Below are 19,257 nucleotides of genomic sequence, written 5' to 3'. Positions count from 1 at the left end.
TCTGTTAGCCATGGATGGGTTTGCCTGAAGCTATCTGAAAATGCCTTTTGGTCTATTTACAATCTTAGCTTCCTCAAATGAATGTGGAAATCATCTCAAGGAGATGGTCACTGATTTTAGTAATTACCAAAAGCTAGCAAACTCACGGCCTTGGAAACCCTACAGGGCACTTCTACTCTGTCCCATAGGGTCACTAATAGTCAAAATCGACTCGAGGGCACACAACCACCACCGCAGCAAATGCACATGCAAAAAGGGGCTGAAACTGCCAACGATGTCAAGATGGCACAGGACTGGGCAACTTTCCCCTGTTACGCATGGGGTTCCCAGGAGTCAGAGCCAACCCTACAGTAGCAGCAACAAGCAAACGCATGTTCTTTGTATCAAAGCACACCTGGACGTTTTTGAAGATATTCTGAGAACTGAAAATGAAAGTTTTACCATACTCATCGCTAGAAATACAAGACATGGTAGAGAACAAGGAGCGGGCATAACCCTCCCTGATAAAATGACTATTTTGTGTGATTATGAACATTCTTATCTTATAAAGACTCAGTGGAGCTGCTTAAACTTTCCCATTCAAAAAAAAAAAAGATGCAGTTAAATATAAAGAACATATTGAAATCAAACTCTGAAGCTGCATTGCAAGCATGCAATTTTCCAGAAGTAAAACCAACAGATATGCCTACTTGTGTCTGAATTACAGCTTATTCTCTGGATGGTCGTTGGCCACGGCACCTGCGTGTAAGATTTCCAAATTCTGTACATCCCAACACCACCACGTTTCTTGCCCAGGTTTCTTGAAGCGGGGTGCAAACGGAAATACAGACACACTTTGACCATCAGCCACAACACACGGTTCTCCCAATTATTTGGTGCTGCCTCTGAAATCAAGTCATTTTCTAATTTGTTGTTGGCTCTGGGAAATGGTAAGTTGTACAGACGCTGTAAACCTAAACCATACCAACTCTTAACGCTGGGATGAAGAAGAGCAGGGTTGGGGATGGCAATATTTGCATCTCTGTACCCATCTGCCCAATGAACCCTAGTGGCGTAGCGGTTAAGCATTGGGCTGCTACCCACAATGTCGGCAGTTCGAATCCGCCAGGCACTCCCTGGAAACCCCATGGGGTAGTTTTACCCTGCCTTATGGGGTTGCTATGAGTTGGAATAGACTTGACGGCAATAGGTTTTTTTTTTTTTTTTTTTTACCCATCTGCTCAGAGGTCTTATAGCTGTTAGATGAGCCGCTGGCTGGGGGAACCAATAGGAATGTATTAAAGCTGTGGTTTGCAAAACGGAAACACACTGTACAACCTAAGTATTTTCTCACGTTGTGTACATGGTTGTGTGTAACCCAAACCTGAGACCTGTCGAAGCAAACCTCAGAACTAGGAAAGGCTGACAAGGAAAAGGGCAAGCCAAGCAAAAACAGCCCCTTTCTCAAGGACAGGGATTCTCAGTTCCGTTAAACTTCCTCGGCATCTAAGTCGCTAGATACAATGACCCATACAGCCGGTGTAGAAAACACTTCAAAATGACGTCTGGTTGTTGTTGTCATTGTTAAGTGCCGTCAAGTCAATTCTGACTCATAGCAATATAACCTAGTAACTTAAAACTAAACCAAAAACCAAACCCACTGCCATCGAGTCGATTCTGACTCATAGCGACCCTATAGGAAAGAGTAGAACTGCCCCATAGAGTTTCCAGGGAGCGCCTGGCGGATTTGAAGTGCCGACCTCTTGGTTTGCAGCCGTAGCACTTAACCACTACGCCACCAGGGTTTCCAATAACTTATAAGGGATTTAGAAATTTTTCTATTCCATTTGTTTCACCCATTCTGTTGAATTTCTATTAATTTATATTTATGACAAATGCAATTGAATGGTACGTGGTGCAACTAACAACCTATTTAGAGCACACCAAGTTTTTTTTTAAGTTTCACAGACCATGAGTAAAAAGTCACTTCTTAAAAATCATTACCAACCAGGTCAGAGAAGACAGGTTATCATCCACCCTGGGGTGCACGCTCTGAATCTTTGTGAAGGCTCGCATACTCGGGGTCTCTCCAGAGTGACACAAGAGTGATAAAGTCAGAGCCGTCAACAGGGTATTATATGTGCTGTGGGCCTTTGTTGCCGAGAACAGGGACTTCATGAACTCTCCTGAGTATAGAGCAGAGAAAGAAGATATTCTTCAGGACTGTTTAAATGAATGTCAATCTGTTTAGCAAAACAGGGAAATCTGGCAAGCATTTCCAACCATATGGGGCTTGTAAAAATATATGAGAAACACCTGATTATGTGTTTAGCTGAATATTATTAAAACTGTATGCAAACCCTTGGGAGACCTTTGGGTCTCAAGTCCCTCAAAGCACCCTTGGGAGCATCCTATCTGATATGCTATTGTGTGTACAAATTTATTCCACTATAAATATAAAACCAGTTGCCCTTAAGTCAGTTCTGACTCCTACTCATTGCTGTCAAGTCGATTCCGACTCATAACAACCCCATAGGACACAGTAGAACTGCCCCATAGGGTTTCTAAGGAGCAGGCTGGTGGATCTGAACCGCCAACCTTTTGGTTAGTAGCCAGACTCTTAACCTCTACGCCTATGCCACCAGGGTTTCCATTCCGACTCACAGCAACACTATAAACCTGTTATCGTCGAGGTGATTCCGGCTCATAGTGACCCTATAGCAGAGCCTAAATGGAGCCAACTCAGATCTCCATTGGTGGGCTTCTTCCGTGGAGAACTGTAATTGTATACCATTTCTTTTGACTACAGTAAAGCAAAAGCTTATAATTTGCATAAACAATAGGATCAGCATAAAAATTAAGGTGTTCCATGCTACATACGAGGGACAAAGTATTACCTTGCAAGCTGACTGACTGATGATCAGGTTTGCTCCTCTGAGTCATCAAAATATCATCGGAGCCTTCAGTTACACTCTCAGAGCCAGGACCTAACATCAAAGCTTGCTTTCAAGGAATATAATTTAAAGTTAATGATCATTGAAGGCTTTAGGCATCAAGGACACTTTCATTTTCTTTACATTTAGAGGTTTAATGTGATGTTCACCAAAATGAATAGACTTGGATATAACTTCATGGCAAGCTGCTAAGCAGAAAAAAAAAAAAAAAAAAGCAGAACCAGGTGTTAAGTATTTCAGAGGAGGGTTTGTAGGATAGAAGAGGACTTTTACGAGTAGGACATTGTAAATGCTACTATTAATGAATGAAAAATAAAATATACATATTTTTAAAAACTCACTATCATCAAGTTGAAATTCAAAGTCTCAGTAAACCAAGTTCCGGGGACAGGTGGGGTTTCAGGTAACGCCAAGCATGGGAACTAAGAACCGGCGGTCCAGTTGCTCTCCGTAAAGTAGGGTTTTCACCAACACGAAGTCAGCAACTCGCTCTACCTGTAGAACACAAACTATGAAAGAGGCAGACAGAAGAAGAACTGATGCATTCAAACTGTGCTGTTGGCAAAGAATGCTGAGTGTACTATGGAGACACTTTGGCTCATTTGTTTTGGACATGTCATCAGGAAAGACAAAAGGACATCATGTTTGGTAAAAAGAGGGTCAGTGAAAACAAGGGAAACCCTCAATGAGATGGATTTACACAACAGCCACAACGATGGACTCAAACATACCATGATCACGAAGACAGCACAGGACTACGCAACATTCTGTTCTGATGTACACAGGTCACCATGAGGCTGAGCCAACTCAACAGCAGCTAACAACGAGATGATATGGCCAAGGACGTGCTCAAACACCCAGCGGGAGGCAGAGCCAAGACTGGAACACATGTCTCTCTGAGACGCGGCCCTTAATACTTATTAAGTGAAGAACTCAGTGAAGAAGAGAAGTCAGTAAAACAGGCTGAGAGAGAAGAATCTGAGGTAGAAAAAGACAAAGCAAAAAAAGGATGCCAGTGAATCCAAAAGAGGGTTGAGTTTCAAAGAGCAGGCACAGTTATGGATTGTCAAAGGACACAGAAAGTCAGGCAAGACGACACGTGTGCCATAAATCTCCATCCAAACAGTATCACGTTGTGCATGCACACATACACACACACACACACAGAGTTTACATCAGAAGAAAAGCACACACTGGATTTGACACTAGGGATGCCTGGGGAACCTCGGCTGGAGTGGGGGGTGGGGCGCAGAAGCCAGGCAGTACCATGTTGGGGAGGATTTAGAGTGAGGAGGAGGAGCCAGAAAAGACAGAAGGAAGGTAGGGTGGTTGTTAAAAGGAAGATATTTTAAGGATGAAGGACACTTGGACCTGAGCGCAGCTGTGAGCTAGAGGCCTTGAGTTGGTGGACGGGAGTTTTACTATGTAGAATAGACCGTCTAAGTAAGAGATGGGGCAGAGAATGAAGGAGCTGGCCTGGGAGTAGAGAAGGGTCCGTTTTTCTTCTAAGGTGGTGGTCCTCCACTTTGTGGGTCTAGAGACTGCCTTGAGAATGTAATCAAAGCTGTAGACTTCTCGCCAGAAAAACAAACACATGTAAACATACACAAAATGACATGATGTTAGGGAATTCCTACTAAAACTTCCTGACCATATAATTTATCCTCCAAAAGACGCTGATGTTCATAAAATAAATTCAAATTTAACTAGGCAGCCTATATTTTTATTTGCTAAATCTGGCAACCCTAACCGTAAATAAAAACGGTACCTGTCCATGAAAGGGTAAGTATTATAGAAGAGAATGAATTAATATTTACACCCATTCATGGTAATATAACAAAATACAAACAAGGATAATAATTATATTTGTTATAACTCAAGGAAGACTTGGAAAATCCCCCTGATCAAAGCAAACCTTTGATCATCTGTAAAATAAAAAGCTTGTTGAGCATATGCCAGACATATGTGAGTGTGCCTGGATAAAAGAAAGCATGGTAAACATATTAAGACTCAAAAAGAGCCTCTGAGGCCATAATTGCAGCATCTGAAATCTCCTACTAGATAATTAATCTAGCTTGGCATAGACTAACCCAACACACCTGCAAGCTTGGTATTGGACACTGTATGGACACCTATGTCACCTGTTGGCAAATAGTTTCTGGAAAGGTTCATATAGTAAACCATTTCAACTTTGAAGCCCTACAGTCTCTGTCACAACTACCCAACTCTACTGCTGTAGTACAAAAGCAGCCGTGGACAGTCCATAAAGGGATGGGTGTATCTATGTTCCAATAAAACTTTATTTACAAAAACAAGAGACCGGCCAGGTTTGGCCCACGGCCTCTACCTAGTTTGCCAACTCCTGAACTAAGGCAGAAGAAGTTGGTTGGTGCCTTCTTATACTATTAATAACCCTTTTTTTCCCCTCAAAGGAAGAAGAAGCAATTAGAAGAATCATTTAAAGGTGTGTATTTTATCTTTTTTTTTTTTTTTATCTAATCTAATACGATATCCACGGAATTTGTGAGGCTTGGTTTCCGGAGTAATGGTATAAAATTCCCAACTCTTCATTATAATAGAAGCTATGAGGAGCTGGTTATCTTATTAATGAAATAAACTAGCTTGCTAAATAAGATCTCAATTTCGAAGGGTAAAAAGATTCAAAAAGAGGTCCATTTATCCACAGCGGTTTAACCACAACTATTATCTCCTCTTGTCCAAGCTCGCAACGCAACGATGGCATTTAAGTCACTGTCTAATTAATGAATAAGCACAAGCAGAGTGGGGGAGGGGACAGGAGCAGAGGCAATTTAGACAAATTTGGAAATCTGGGAGTGGATGGAAAGGCTTAACTGATTCAGAAAGCTAGTAAAATCGTCAGGCGAGCTCTGTGGACAGGCTGGGCCCCTGTCTTAGGAGAGGGGCAGAGCTGGGGAGGGACACTACAGTCCTTGCAGAGGGGGCTCAGGGCTCAGGGCTCAGATGTGTTGTAGGGTGTGGGTAGTGACAGCGGTGGCTTTTTTTTTTTTTTTTAACATTTTCAATCTCCCTTTTCTATCATCCTCAGTCGTCTTGCCCAAGAGTCTAAAGCAGCATCATTAAGAAACGTTGAATAAGAAAAGCAATTTTTTTCATGCGTTTCAATGTTAACAATGCTTTTCAGCTATCCCAATGGTGTCATTAAAAAAAAAAAAAAAACTTTGCCATGGAGTTGATTCCAACTTACAGCAACCCTACAGGACAAAGTAGAACTGCCCCTTGGTTTCCAAAGAGCACCTGGGGGATTTGAACTGCCATCCTTTTTGTTAGCGGCCATAGCTCTTAAACACTACACCACCAGAGTTTCCATGGTGTCGTTACTCACACAGAAAAACACCTTCCTTCCAGCAGTTGAGTCACACAGCCTAGAAATTCTGAGCTTATTAAACGCAACTGACAGGCGACTTGGTCTACCAAATCTTCACGTTCCTTTGGATAAAATCGCTGATAAAAAATTCTAGGTCGATCTTTTAGAGCTGGTATGTTATTCAATAATATGGTGAAACTCTATGAAAACAATAACATATTTACTTAAATCACTGTCAATCCTCATCTTATTTCATCTTATAAAATGTTTAATATTCTTTGTTGTTGTTGGCTGCTGCCCAGTTGACCCCCAACCCATGGCTACCCCCTGCACAGCCTGACAAATGCTACCCTGATCTTCATGATCAGCTGTGGAATCAGACCGTTGTGATCCATAGGGTTTCCAATGGCTGATTTTCAGAAATAGATTGCCAGCCCTTTCTTCCTAGTCCATCTTAGTCTGGAAGCCCCACTGAAACCTATTCAGCATCACCGCAACTCACAAGCGTCCACCGACAGGTGGATGGTGGCTCCCCATGAGGTGCACTGAGCTGGAGTTGAACCTGGGTCTCCCACATCAAAAACCAAAAACCAAACCCAGTGCCGTCAAGTCAATTCCGACTCATAGCGACCCTACAGGACAGAGTAGAACTGCCCCATAGGGTTTCAAAGGAGCGCCTGGCGGATTCGAACTGCCGACCCTTCGGTTAGCAGCCGTAGCACTCAACCACTGCGCCACCAGGGTTTGCACACGCAAGGTGAGAATTCTACCACTGACCCGGCACTGCCTCATTAATAGTCTGCCTCCCACTAATAACATGTAACATCACGTAGGAGCGGCTGCGCTGATCAACTTTTAGCTGTGTATACTCTTCTTTTTCATTAACTAGAGAGGAAAAGAGGCTGACGTCCAGCAGAAATCATGGAATTACAGCTGAATTTTTACAGCTGATTCTTCATTATTCCCCAGAGCCTAACGCCAGCACGCATGTTTACTGCAAGAATATTAGCCATTTATCCAGGCTCTTGCTTTATAAAAACTTGCAGTTTCATACAAAACATCCCATTAAAAAAAAAAAAGAAACCCACTGCCATCGAGTCGATTCCAACGCATAGTGACCCTGCAGGACACAGCAGAACTGACCCATAGAGTTTCCGAGGAGCGCCTGGTGGATTCGAACTGCAGACCTTTCTGTTAGCAGCTGTAGCACCTAACCCCTACGCCACCAGGGTTTCCAACACCCCATTGCACTACTGCAAATTAAATAATGAGTAACAGCATATAGATTTACTTTTCTTTTTATAACCTATAATAAAAAATGGATACATCCATTGTATTAGCTCTTGACTGCTTTTGGTAATCACTCTTACGAATGCATACTGTAATTTCTTTGTTGTTATTTCTTGGAATGCTCTTTGTAACACGTTAACTCATTTATCTGGATTGAATTGTTATTTTCGGAACAATTCAGTCTGACTGTTCTGACAGCAAAGAAGTCTGATATGGTTGATTCGTTCAGAAAGAGGGCTGGTGTGCTAAGTAGGCTACCTGATAGAAATTTCACATGTATTGTGCGATCCGTGTACGTAGACACAAGCTTTTGAAGAAAACACATGTAAAATAATTGTTAACATAGAAACATTTTATCAAAAAAAAAAGCAGTACTGGAAATGGTTTATAGTATTCAATAATACTTAGATTTTTCTCAGCACTGAGTCTACTGAATTAAATGAGTGCCTCTAAGTGAAAAAAAAGAACAAGCAAAATTAGTTAATTATTTGGTAAATCTTGTTATTATGGTTTTTTTTTTTTGCTTCATTTCTAGGAGTTGAGAAATTTGAGAATTTGAAAAGTGAATAATCACAGTTACAAGTAACAAATCCTTCTGAAAATCACGTTTGCACGTGTTTGTTTTCACAAAATTGGAGGATGACATAATTGAATAATTAGCAGATAGACCATTTTTAAAAATGTTTGCTAATGCTAAATCCTTGTGTCACCTTTTGCATATAACTGAGCCCTGGTGGCACACATGGTTAAGCGCTCAGCTGCTAACCAAAAGGTTGGCAGTTTGAAACCACCCAGCGGCAACAAGGGAGAAAGACCTGGCAACCTGCTCCCTTAAAGGACACAGGAAACCCTCTGTTGCAGTTCTGCTGTGTCATATAGGCTGGCCACAAATCAGAATCAACTTGACAGCACATAACAACAACAGGAAGTACTTTAAGCAATTAAACTCTTTGCATTTTCACCTGTTGATTTATGGAAACAAAATTTCTCAGAGCTTACAAATATAAGAAAGCACTTAGCTAATTAGGTTACTAACAACAACAACACAAAACCTGAAACCTGTTGCCTTTGAATCGATTCCAACTCATAGGACAGAGTAGAACTGCCCCATAGAGTTTAGAAGCAGCAGGTGGTTGATTCGAACTGCTCACCTTTTGGTTAGCAGCCACAGCTCTTCACCACTGCACCACCAGGGCTCTGCTAATTAGGTCACATGGTGGAAAATTCCCCTAAACGAAAGAGCCATATGTGTAGAATTAAGATTTTGACAAAAACATATGCAAAATACATATTAATATAAAATACGAATAATATTCATATATGGCAATGGTTCTCAAATGGGAAGGGGTTGCTCCCCAGAGGACATTTGGCAATGATTAGGGACATTTTTGGCTGTCACAATTGGTGTGGGTGGGGGTGCTACTGGTATCTAGTGGGTAGAGGCCAAGGATGTGGCTCAACACCCCTACAATGCACAGGACGGCCCCCACAGCAAAGAGTGATCCAGCCCCAAATGCCAAGAGTGTCTAGGTCAATAAAACCCTGATATATGGACATGTAAATAAATTTAAAATAGAAAAAATGAAATGCAGCCCCACTGATCTCAATAAGAGGTTAATTTCCAAATAATTTTTAGTGCATAATTATCAAAATGTGCAATATGTTTTGTTGTTTTGGCTAACTGTGTAATAATACCAATGTAGTGGTAACTCGGAAACCCTGCTGGTGGTGTGGTTAAGAGCTATGGCTGCTAACCAAAAGGCTGGCAGTTCATATCCACCAAGCGGTTCTTAGAAACCCTATGGGGCAGTTCTACTCTGTCCTATAGAGTCGCTATGAGTCGGCAATGGGTTTGGTTTTTTTGGGTTAGTGATAAATCAGAGAAGATTTTTTAAGCTTAGAATCTTATGGTTACAGGAATTTTTAAAAGTGTAACATTTTAAATAACATAATTTATTTTAGATAAGTACAATAAGTTATCAAAAAAAGATTATCAAGCATAAAATCATATTTCAGATGAAAGTATCTGAGAAAAACCCATTGCCGTCGAGTCGATTCCAACTCATAGCGACCCTGTAGGACAGAGTAGAACTGCCCCATAGGGTTTCCAAGGAGCGCCTGGCAGATTTGAACTGCCAACCTCTTGGTTAGCAGCTGTAGCACTTAACCACTACGCCACCAGGGTTTCCTATCTGAGAAAAGTGGTATTCAAACTAAAATTTAAGGAAGAAAATAAATGGTCTAAAATTTCCTACTGTTAAAGTAGAGCTTTTTCTGAGGTTTCCTTTTTTTAATTAATTAAAATAGGTACCAAACTACTATAGTGATCAGGCGTGTTTAAAAGAGCGATGCTATAGTTTTCCTTCTAATTGTCTACATTTACAATACGCTAGACTATCACCCTTTGCATCTAGTCAGAATTATGATGTAAACTATTAGCCGTAGCTTAAAATATGCTCGGAGCTACACAGGGTTGCAAGATTTTTTTAAAAAATGTTCAAGCAAAAATTTTGGAGACGTCCCTGTACAGGACCGATCCCATTCCCTCAAACCAGACTTTCAGGCAATTAAGATTCCCCTCGTGGCCATAAGGAGTCCCTGAGTGGTGGAAAAGGTTAACGCAGTCTCTTGCTAACCAAAAGGTTGAAGGTTCTAGTCTATGCAGAGGTGCTCTGGAGGAAAGACCTGGCCGTCTACTTGGAAGAAATCAGCCGCTGAAAACCCTGTAGAGCACAGCTGTACTCTGACACGCACGGGGTCGCCATGAGTGGGGGTCATCAGGGGCTCTAAAAGGAGTGGCAGAGAGAAAGTCCCTCCTTTCTCGGGTCACATGTCCGTTTCCACCTCTTTTAGCCAAAATCATCTTGAATGGTAACATCTCAAATCCAGATAAACCAGTCAGTGTGGACAGTAAAAGCTTTTAAATAATAATTCTCAAAGCTTTGGGGTAACTAATATTTTGATACAATGAGATCTAGGCAAAAAAAAAAAAAAAGAAGAAGAAGACATGTGCAATCTGTGAGTTAATCCTTTGGTGATCCAATTATTTTCTGCTCTGAATTTTCTGTTGATATCACGTGTTTTCATTAATGGCAGCATGGTGAGTCACTGAGTGCGTCTGAAGTTTTGGCAGGCGGTATGGATTTTGTTTGTTTGTTTGTTTGTTAGCTCCCACAAGCCTACCCTCAGTGTCCCTTGGTACCCATGATGTACCATTGGTTCTACCCCAGAGTCTGCACCGGGGTCTACTGGTACATACGTGTACCAGTACCTATGTATAACAAATACACATTTTCAACATTTTTCTTCTTCCTACTAAAAATTCAGACACCTCCTACAATACCCTGTAAAACAGTAACTGGCAACACAGTTCCAAACAGTCATAAAGACCCCTGCCTTACGGAGACTCCCACTCCCAGTGGTCCAGCAGCTTCCCAATCAACTCCAGAGGCTAAAAGAGTTTATGGTCGCTATACGCACCTCAGGGCATGAAAGGGTTATTTAAGAGTGATTCTTCTGTATAAAAGAGAAATGATTATGAAACTGAATTTTTAATTTAAATTTTCATTAAGTGGATTAGGATATACTTATAATCTACTTCCTTTGAAGAAGAAAATATCTGAGGTTAAGAGCTTCCCCTACTTAGTGACACCCAAAGGGCTGGAAATCTGGAGGTTGACTTCATTTTCGCTCAAGGGCAGTTGAACAATGTTTAAGAAATCTAACACAAGATGGCAGTATTTCCATCTTCTAATTCCTGGATAGACAGAAGTATGAAAAAAACAAAAGTATCTACAGTAACCAACAAACAAGCAAAAAAAAAAAAAAAAAAAATTAAAGTCCGCATTGATAACGGGCACAGAAATTCGCTATATACTTTAGCTATGTGCCTCATTTTTCCCATGCAGTTCACCTAAAAAATAGTTTACAGCTATTAATTTTTTTCTTATTGAAGCAGCCCCACGTAACTCGGTTACCTATATTAATACTGGCAATTGAAGACTACAAGGAAAAATACAGGAAAAGTTCATGTAATTGCTAGCATATAATAACAACAAATGTGGTTTAATTTAAAGAAGATTGCCAGGCCTTTCTTCCTAGTCTGTGTTAGCCCAGAAGCTCTACTGCAACCTGTCCACCACGGGTATGAAATACCAGTGGTGTGGCTTCTAGCCTCACAGCAACATGCAAGCCACCACAGTATCACAAGCTGACAGACGGGTAATGAGTATCACAAGATAGATGGTCATTAAAATAACAGTAGTTACTAATTAGTTTCATTAGTATTGCTTGTGAATTAGGATCCTCTTTAAAATGGAGACTCCTTGTATGAATGTGTCAATAAAAAGGCCGATACTAAGGGGCGTTAGCCAGTTTCCACCTCCTGTGCCTCCTCTCTCTAAGCTTTGCTACTCCAGCAAAGGAAACGTCAGGCCAATTATACCTTTAAAAAAAGAAAATAACGTATCCATTACCTCTACCATCAGAGTCCCTTGGGGGGGTGCAAACAGTTTATGTGCTCAGCTGCTGAACGAAAGGTTGGCGGTTCCAGTCCACCAAGAGGCACCTCGGACGAAAGGCCTGGTTGTCTACTTCTGAAAACTGAGCCACTGAAAAGCCTGTGGAGCGCAGCTCTACCCTAACACACGTGGAGTCCCCATGGGTCAGAGTCGACGCGACGGCAACTTGTTGTTTTGTTTTTAACCTCTCCCCTCGTGATTCAATTTTACACATCATGGTGGACCATTAAATAAGAGAAGGGAACTAATATTTTTAGCACATATATGCCAATGCTCATAAAACTATTTTGTCAATTTTATTCTCTTGTCCTCATTTTACAATGCAAAAACCGAGCAACTGATGAGTAGGTCAGCGGATGTGTGACAAAGGTCACAGGGCAAAGGAAAGGTAGATCTGGAGACTCGCAAAGGTCTGTCTGATGTCAAGGTCTGCGCCCTTGCTGATACTCCAGGCTGCTCAGGCTCCCCCCTCCGCCTTCCCCTTGTGAGGGGAAATGCAAACACTAGGTGAGCAGACAAAAACCAAAACTGCTGCCATCGAGTTGACTCCGACTCATGACGACCCCATGTGTGTCCATGTAGAACTGTGCTTCATAGGGTTTTCAGAAGTAGATCCAAGCCAAACCAAACCAAACCTGTTCCTGTTGAGTCGATTCCAACTCATGGCGACCCTACGGGACAAAGTAGAACCGCCCCACAGGGTTTCCAAGGAGCAGCTGGTGGATTTGAACTGCCGACCTTTTAGTTAGCTGCCAAGGTCTTTACTGCACCACTGGGGCTCCAGAGAAGTAATCACCAGGCCTTTATTCCAAGTTGCCTCTGGGTAGACTCTTAACTGCTAACCTTTCATTTAGCAGCGGAGCACGTTAAAGGCTTTCACCACCCAGGGACTCTACCAGCTGAGCAGAAAGGATGTTCTGCAGAATGCTGCTAAAAAGCTCATGCCACAGGTAATGCTCTTACCCCACCCCTCCACCCCAGTGGTCACCAGGCCAGGAAAGAAATTTCCTTCCCCCCTCCTATCAGTGCACTTCCAACAGCCCAGTCTCCTCTCCCTGGGCTTCTTGATCCTACTCAGCTCGAAAGGAGCCCTGGTGGTACAATGGTTACTTGCTCAGCTGCTAACTGAAATACTGGCAGTTTGAACCCATCTAGCGACTCTGCAGGAGAAAAGAGCTGGCTATCTCTCCCGTAAAGATTGTGGCCTAGGAAACCCTATGGGGCAGTTCTTCTGTGTCCTATAGGGTCACTAGGAGTCGGAATTGACAACAACAACAACGTTCAGCTTCAGACTTAGGTCCTCACACTGTTCCTGGGCTCTCTCAACCTGCTTGGACCAGCCGGTCCTCGTCTCCTTAGGCTCTGAGTCCCCTATTTATTTCGGAGGTCCAGAATGCAGTTCAGGCATTGAGCCTCCAGACAGCAAATCCTCCTAGTCCTCATGGAAAATAGGTAATAGTAACACTATTAACCCATGGCCTTCGAGTCAATTCCAACTCATATCATAGTGACCCTGTAGGACAGAGTAGAATTCCCCCATAGGGTTTCCAAGGCTGTAATCTTTACGGAAGCAGACTGCTGTACCTTTCTTCCTCGAAGCGGCTGGTGGGTTTGAACCACTGATCTTTTGGTTAGCAGCTGAGCGCTTTAACCACTGCACCATCAGGTGACGTATTTTTATCCCTGTAGGTTTGGTTCCAGTCTCTGTGACCCTGTAGGATCCTGCTTGCCCTGATGATGGCACTGTGGGTGTGGAAACCCCGAACTCCTTGCGCTGTTTGAACGTCACGTTTTCTATTAAGTGCAGAGCCTGGTCTGCAGAGCTCCCAGATGCCAGACCCCATCTGCAGTCACCGCAGCGCCCTTGTGGACAGAGGGTCGTATTTTATCCCACTCGTCGGATTTGCAAGGGGTCCACAGTCAGCAAAGTAAAGCCAAGCTGGCTGCTTCCCATAAATGACGGAAACCCCAGCGCTCGATCCCCCGGGGCACAGCGCACAGCTACAGAGGAAAACCTCTGGCCGCTCCCCTCACTGCTGCCTCCGTCTTAGTAACGTTTCCTGCTCTCTGCACCTGGAATGGGCCCGGGGTCCCAGATAGTGTATAGAATTTGGGGTGTGCACACATATTGCAGGAGCCTCTGGGTGGTGCAAATGGTTAACGGCTGCTAACCAAAAGGTTGGGGGTCTGTCTCACTTACTTTGGACATGTTAGACGGGACTAGTTTCTGGAGAGGGTCGTCATGCTTGGCAAAGTAGAGGGTCAGTGAAAAAGGGGAAGATCCTCAAAAATGAGATGGACTGACGGCGCCTGCAAAGATGGCCTCAAGCATAACAAGGATCACGAGGATGGTGCAGGACTGGGCAGTGTTTGGTTCTGTTGTACACAGCGTCGCTATGAATCCGAACCAACTCGACGGCACCTAACAACAACACCATGATTTCAATACATGGAAAATATGATTGTGAAGATGGCACAGGACAGAGAGTGTTTCATTCTCTTGTACACAGGGTTGCACCTAACAACAACACAGGCACAGAAGAAGGCAGACACAGGGGCGATCAACACTCTCTGAAGACTCAGGAGACCAGTCTACGAGCCCAGGACCTCGAAGGACGGCCGGCTGGAGAAGCCGAGACAAGGACCTTCCCCCAGAGCCCACAGAGAGAGAGCCTTCCCCTAGAGCCGGTGTCCTGAATTCAGACTTCTAGCTCCTACACTGACAATAATTTCTGTCCCTTCAAGCCACTGACTTGCAGTATTTCTGTCATAGCAGCACTAAGGAACTAAGACCCGTGGAAAGCGGGGCAAAGGAGAATCCCAACTACGCAGCCTCCTCTGCTGTCACGGAGCTCTGATTCTGATGCCGTTCGAAGAAAGTGGCCTGCGGGACGCTCTCTCCTTTACGAAAGAGCTGTGTTTCCATAGCTTTACAAGCCCTATTTGACGATGACTCTAACGAGTCATTCTAGCCTTCCTCCCTGGACTAAGAAGTGTGACTTTCATTACAGGGAATACTGTTCGCCCCCAGCCAGGTCAATCCCAGCCGCAGCGCTAAGGGAGGGAGACATCCCTGGCTCATTATGAGGGCGCGCTACCAGGCAACATCAAGCTCCCTGGAGACTAATTCTCTCCTCGCTCCTGGAACTCCTCCCTTCATGGTACAGCTGCCTTCCCGAAAATGTCAAGGCGCAATGCGTTTTTACAAATCAACTCTGTTATGGATTGAGTTATGTCCCCCAAAAATATGCGTAGTAAATCCTAACCTCTATGCCTGTGGTGGAGCCCTGGCGGCAAAGTGGTTAAGAGCTACAGGTGCTAACCAAAAGACCAATGGTTTGAATCCACCAGGTGCTCCTTGGAAACCCTATGGGGCAGTTCTACCTTGTCCTATACAGTTACCAGGAGTCAGGAATCGACTCCAAGACAACAGGTTTGGGTTTTTGGTTTTTTTTTTTTTAATGCCTATGGTTAAATCCCATTTGGGAGTAGGATGTCTTTGTCATATTTATGAGGCAGGATTAGTATAGGGTGTATCTTGAGTCAATTGAGCTATAAGAGACATTAAACAAGGGAGGAGAGCAGAGAGGGGGGAAGACAGATGCCAAGCCACTTGGAGATCTCCAAGGAACCAGGAAGCAGAAGCTGAAGAGACAGGGACCTTCCCGCAGAACCAATAGAGAGAGAAAGCCTTCTTGTAGAGTGGACACCCTGAATTTGGACTTCTAGCTTCCTAAACTGTGAGAAAATTAATTTCTGTTTGTTAAAGCTACCCATTTATGGTATTTCTGTTATAGCAGCACTATGTAACTAAGACAAAGTCATATTCTAAAAACATAATATGGCTCCAAAAGATAATAATTTTCAAGGACTGTGAAACATTCACATATTGTCCATTATAACTCACATCTGAAAATCAGAGGCTCACATTTTGTGGTGCTAAGTTCCTATACCCACATCCCTGGTGGACCAATGGTTAAGCACTTGGCTGCTACCCGAAAGGTTGGTGGTTCGAACCAATAGAGTGGCTCTATAGGAGAAATACCTGGCAATTTGCTCCAGTAAAGGTTACAATCAAGAATACCCTACGGGGCAGTTCTACTCCGTCACATGGGGTTCGCTATGAGTCAGAGTCAACTCGACAGCAACCAACAACCACAACCACAAACATCTGACTTATTTCCACAAATGGCAACCCTGCACACACTATCAGGAGACCCAAACATTTCAGTACGCTGTTTTTGCCCTTAAAAGGAAAGGTTATTACCTGGCAAAAGATGAATAAACTCATCCCTCTAGAGGCCTGAATTCAACTCGAATTCCGATCCCTTTGATTAGGGACAAAGTTCAGCAAATCACATTATCCGTTTGAGACGATGCCCCCTGAGCCCGATGGAGGACAGGGTCAGGGAAGGAGAAGAATAACACTGAAGTTTAAATATTAAAGGTATTATTGAGATTGGATGTGACGACTTCTCACATTCAGTTGCAATAGTCTAAATGTTTAAATTAGCCAAGGGTACCAGAGAACGAAACAAGGGTTGGAATATTAGAAAGACCTTTCCCTATTCCAAGTAACAGATTAGAAAACATTGACAGCCTGCCTGCCTGACAGGAGAGAATGGTCGTAGACAAGGGTGTACTGATAAAAAGATGAAAACGACAGTGATAACAACGAGGAGAGAAAGATCACAGTGGCAGGGATTTCACAGAACACGGAGAAATGATCCCCTCATTATTGCTTTTTATAGATTAATCTCCGCGGCACTGCCAAATCTAACCGCTGTAAACTTGCCATGAAAACAGGCAGCCAGAGACGAGGGAAAAACCAGAAACCCCAAATGGCACCACTGGTAGGCAACTCAAGCTGCCTGAAGAATGAACTCCTAAAAGCAGGGTGAGAACTTTGCTTTCATGGGGCAACTCTCCTTTGTCCTGAGGTGATGGTCTTTGGCTTTAAAACTGCCAACAGGGATCTAAAAAAAAAAAAAAAGCTCAGGTAAAAAGAGTCAAGTGCGCACCTGACAATCCTGGGAACAGCCTGTGGGCTTCCGCATCCTGCTGGAAGTGAACTTTTTTTTTTTAATCTTTTCTCTGCTTCTCTGTGGGATATCGTACAGTGTGCTAAGACGGGAGCAGCGGAAGATAACAGGGTGAGGCTTGCCTCTCCTGGGGAGCCAGATGAGGATAATGAGGTCTTCCAGCTCGATGCGTGCTTCTGAAAGCAGAAACCACGCACTTACGTACAGCTGAGAATTGATGACTTGGTGGGTGGGTGTCTCGTTGTCCGTAATTGTCCGTAATGTCAGTGTTGGGCAAAGCAATGGCTCTGCAATTCATGTGTTTTTTTATGTGTCAGAGACCTCTAAATCAAAGAGACTTCACTCTGCCATGGGTGCCTATAACATACACAAGCATGCACGCACACGCACACATTCCCTTCCATACATAGACACACACTGTTGTGCTCTAAGGCACACACCCATTATTGTACAGAGCAACAATTCTCTACCAGGGCAATAAACACAACCCTGTCAGATGAGAAAAGGAGTTATCTTCTCTCCTGGAACTGGTAATGTTTTATGACAATGAAATTCCATTCTGTGCCAAAATGTCTATGGGGTTGGAGAGGGGAACAAGAAGACACACAGATTTTAAAACCTTGAACCTAGGATACTGGGGTGACCCTTTACTTCTAAGAGATTGGTATCTCCCACGAACAGTGTCGACAATGATTCCTGCCGCACTGGTGACACCGAAGGCGGACTCTAACCAACGTGGAGCTAAGTGGTCGCTGAGATGTTGATGCAGCCGCCGTCGCTGTGTGTCTCCTTGAAGTTGACCAGTGTGTACACGCATGTTTTCCAACCAAAACTGGGTGAAGAAAAACTCCCAGTCACGCCTTTGTGGCTGTGTCACTAGATGTAAAGTACGGTGACTCCTGGTGCCTCCCGGCTGCCTCGCATCATCCCTGCACATCGCTACCTGGCGCACTGTGTCCTCTCACTGTGTCCTCCTGTGTGAACTTGGGGACTTCAGATGGACACCCTCAACTTGGACCTGGGGTCAGCCCTCAACACTGGAATTGGGCACTCTCCCTTTCCCCCGAGTGCCCCGTTAGCAAGCTCAGCACAGACTTACTTGTGCTTGCTTACTGATCTCTAGTGACAACTTCACATGGGTTTCGCCACGCCACATCCTAGTGAAACCCATGTGAAACGGGTCACTACAGGTTAGTAAGTAAACACCAGTCAGCCGGGGCCTACTTTGCTGAGTCATCCGCCCCTGTCAGGGACTGTAAGTGTGAAAAGAGGCTTTGATTCTATAGGAAGGTGCCGTGGGGTTGGGAGAGAGAGAGATGCCAGCCATGCCGAAAAGCAGAGTCTTTGATGTGGTGAAGAAATGTGAAATTGTTCACCAAAGATTAGCAAGTAATCCCGAGTAAACCCAGGCTTACCTTGTCTACTGGATGGTCCGCCCCTGCGCAGGGCATAAATTTACTCAGAAAACAGCCAGTGAGGGGTAAGCCCTGAGGCACCGGAATGAAGCATTCTTTCCCTTGCCCTGAGTGCCCTGGGACAAACACTCAGAAAATACCCACGGAGGACGAGGGACAAATCACGGTGATGCCCCGGGGCCATCTGAGGATTCGAGTTGCTGTGCGGCTTAAATCTCTTGGTCCCTGGGCTCTGTAGTAGCGTCCTGAGGCTGTCCCAACACGCTCCCACAAACCTGGCGGCATAACACAGCAGACATGTATTCTCTCACAGTTCTGGAGGGTCTTTTATATATATATACACACACACATATATATAAAACAGAATATTTGCCAATTCAACAATTCTTACATACACAATTCAGTGACAATGGTTACGTTCATCATGTCAGACAAGTGTCACCACTATCCTTTTCCAAATTATTCCCTCAGCGCCCCCCAAGCAGTGAGTCTCCATTCCCCCTCCTGCCCACCCCTGGTAACCTCTAATGAGCTTAGGTCTCTATACATGTGTCTATTTCATGGAAGTGGGATCCTACAGTGCTTGTCCTTTTGCGACTGACTTATCTCACTCAGCCTAACGTGTTCAGGGCTCACCCATGTACCAGGACTTCATTTCTCTTCATGGCTGGGTTAAAAAAAAAAAAAAGTGGTAGAAAGTGTTCCGCCACC

General features: G+C 43.8%; 1 protein-coding gene and 1 long non-coding RNA gene across 3 annotated transcripts in view; both read right to left on the bottom strand.

Annotated features, from left to right (window-relative positions):
- ANOS1 (anosmin 1) overlaps positions 1–3,427 on the bottom strand; it is a 240,315-nt gene extending 236,888 nt beyond the window's left edge. For both annotated transcript variants that reach the window (XM_049872288.1, XM_049872287.1), the window contains exons 1-3: positions 3,275–3,427; positions 2,877–2,982; positions 1,988–2,165 (exon numbers count right to left, since the gene is read on the bottom strand). In XM_049872288.1, the coding sequence (XP_049728245.1) occupies positions 1,988–2,165; positions 2,877–2,982; positions 3,275–3,280 (290 nt within the window). In that variant the 5' untranslated portion in view covers positions 3,281–3,427. The remainder of the gene's footprint in view (positions 1–1,987; positions 2,166–2,876; positions 2,983–3,274) is intronic.
- Positions 3,428–6,215: 2,788 nt separating this feature from the next.
- LOC126069205 (uncharacterized) lies at positions 6,216–15,842 on the bottom strand. Its single transcript, XR_007515885.1, has 3 exons — positions 14,290–15,842; positions 8,721–8,798; positions 6,216–6,479 (listed from the first exon to the last, which is right to left on the bottom strand). It is a non-coding gene; the product is annotated as an uncharacterized LOC126069205 (long non-coding RNA).
- Positions 15,843–19,257: the final 3,415 nt, after the last annotated feature.

This window comes from Elephas maximus, chromosome X (assembly GCF_024166365.1).
Source record: "Elephas maximus indicus isolate mEleMax1 chromosome X, mEleMax1 primary haplotype, whole genome shotgun sequence".
Lineage (NCBI taxonomy): Eukaryota > Metazoa > Chordata > Mammalia > Proboscidea > Elephantidae > Elephas > Elephas maximus.
The sequence above is the reverse complement of the archived record's forward strand: the minus strand, read 5'-3'. Positions and strand labels throughout refer to the sequence as shown.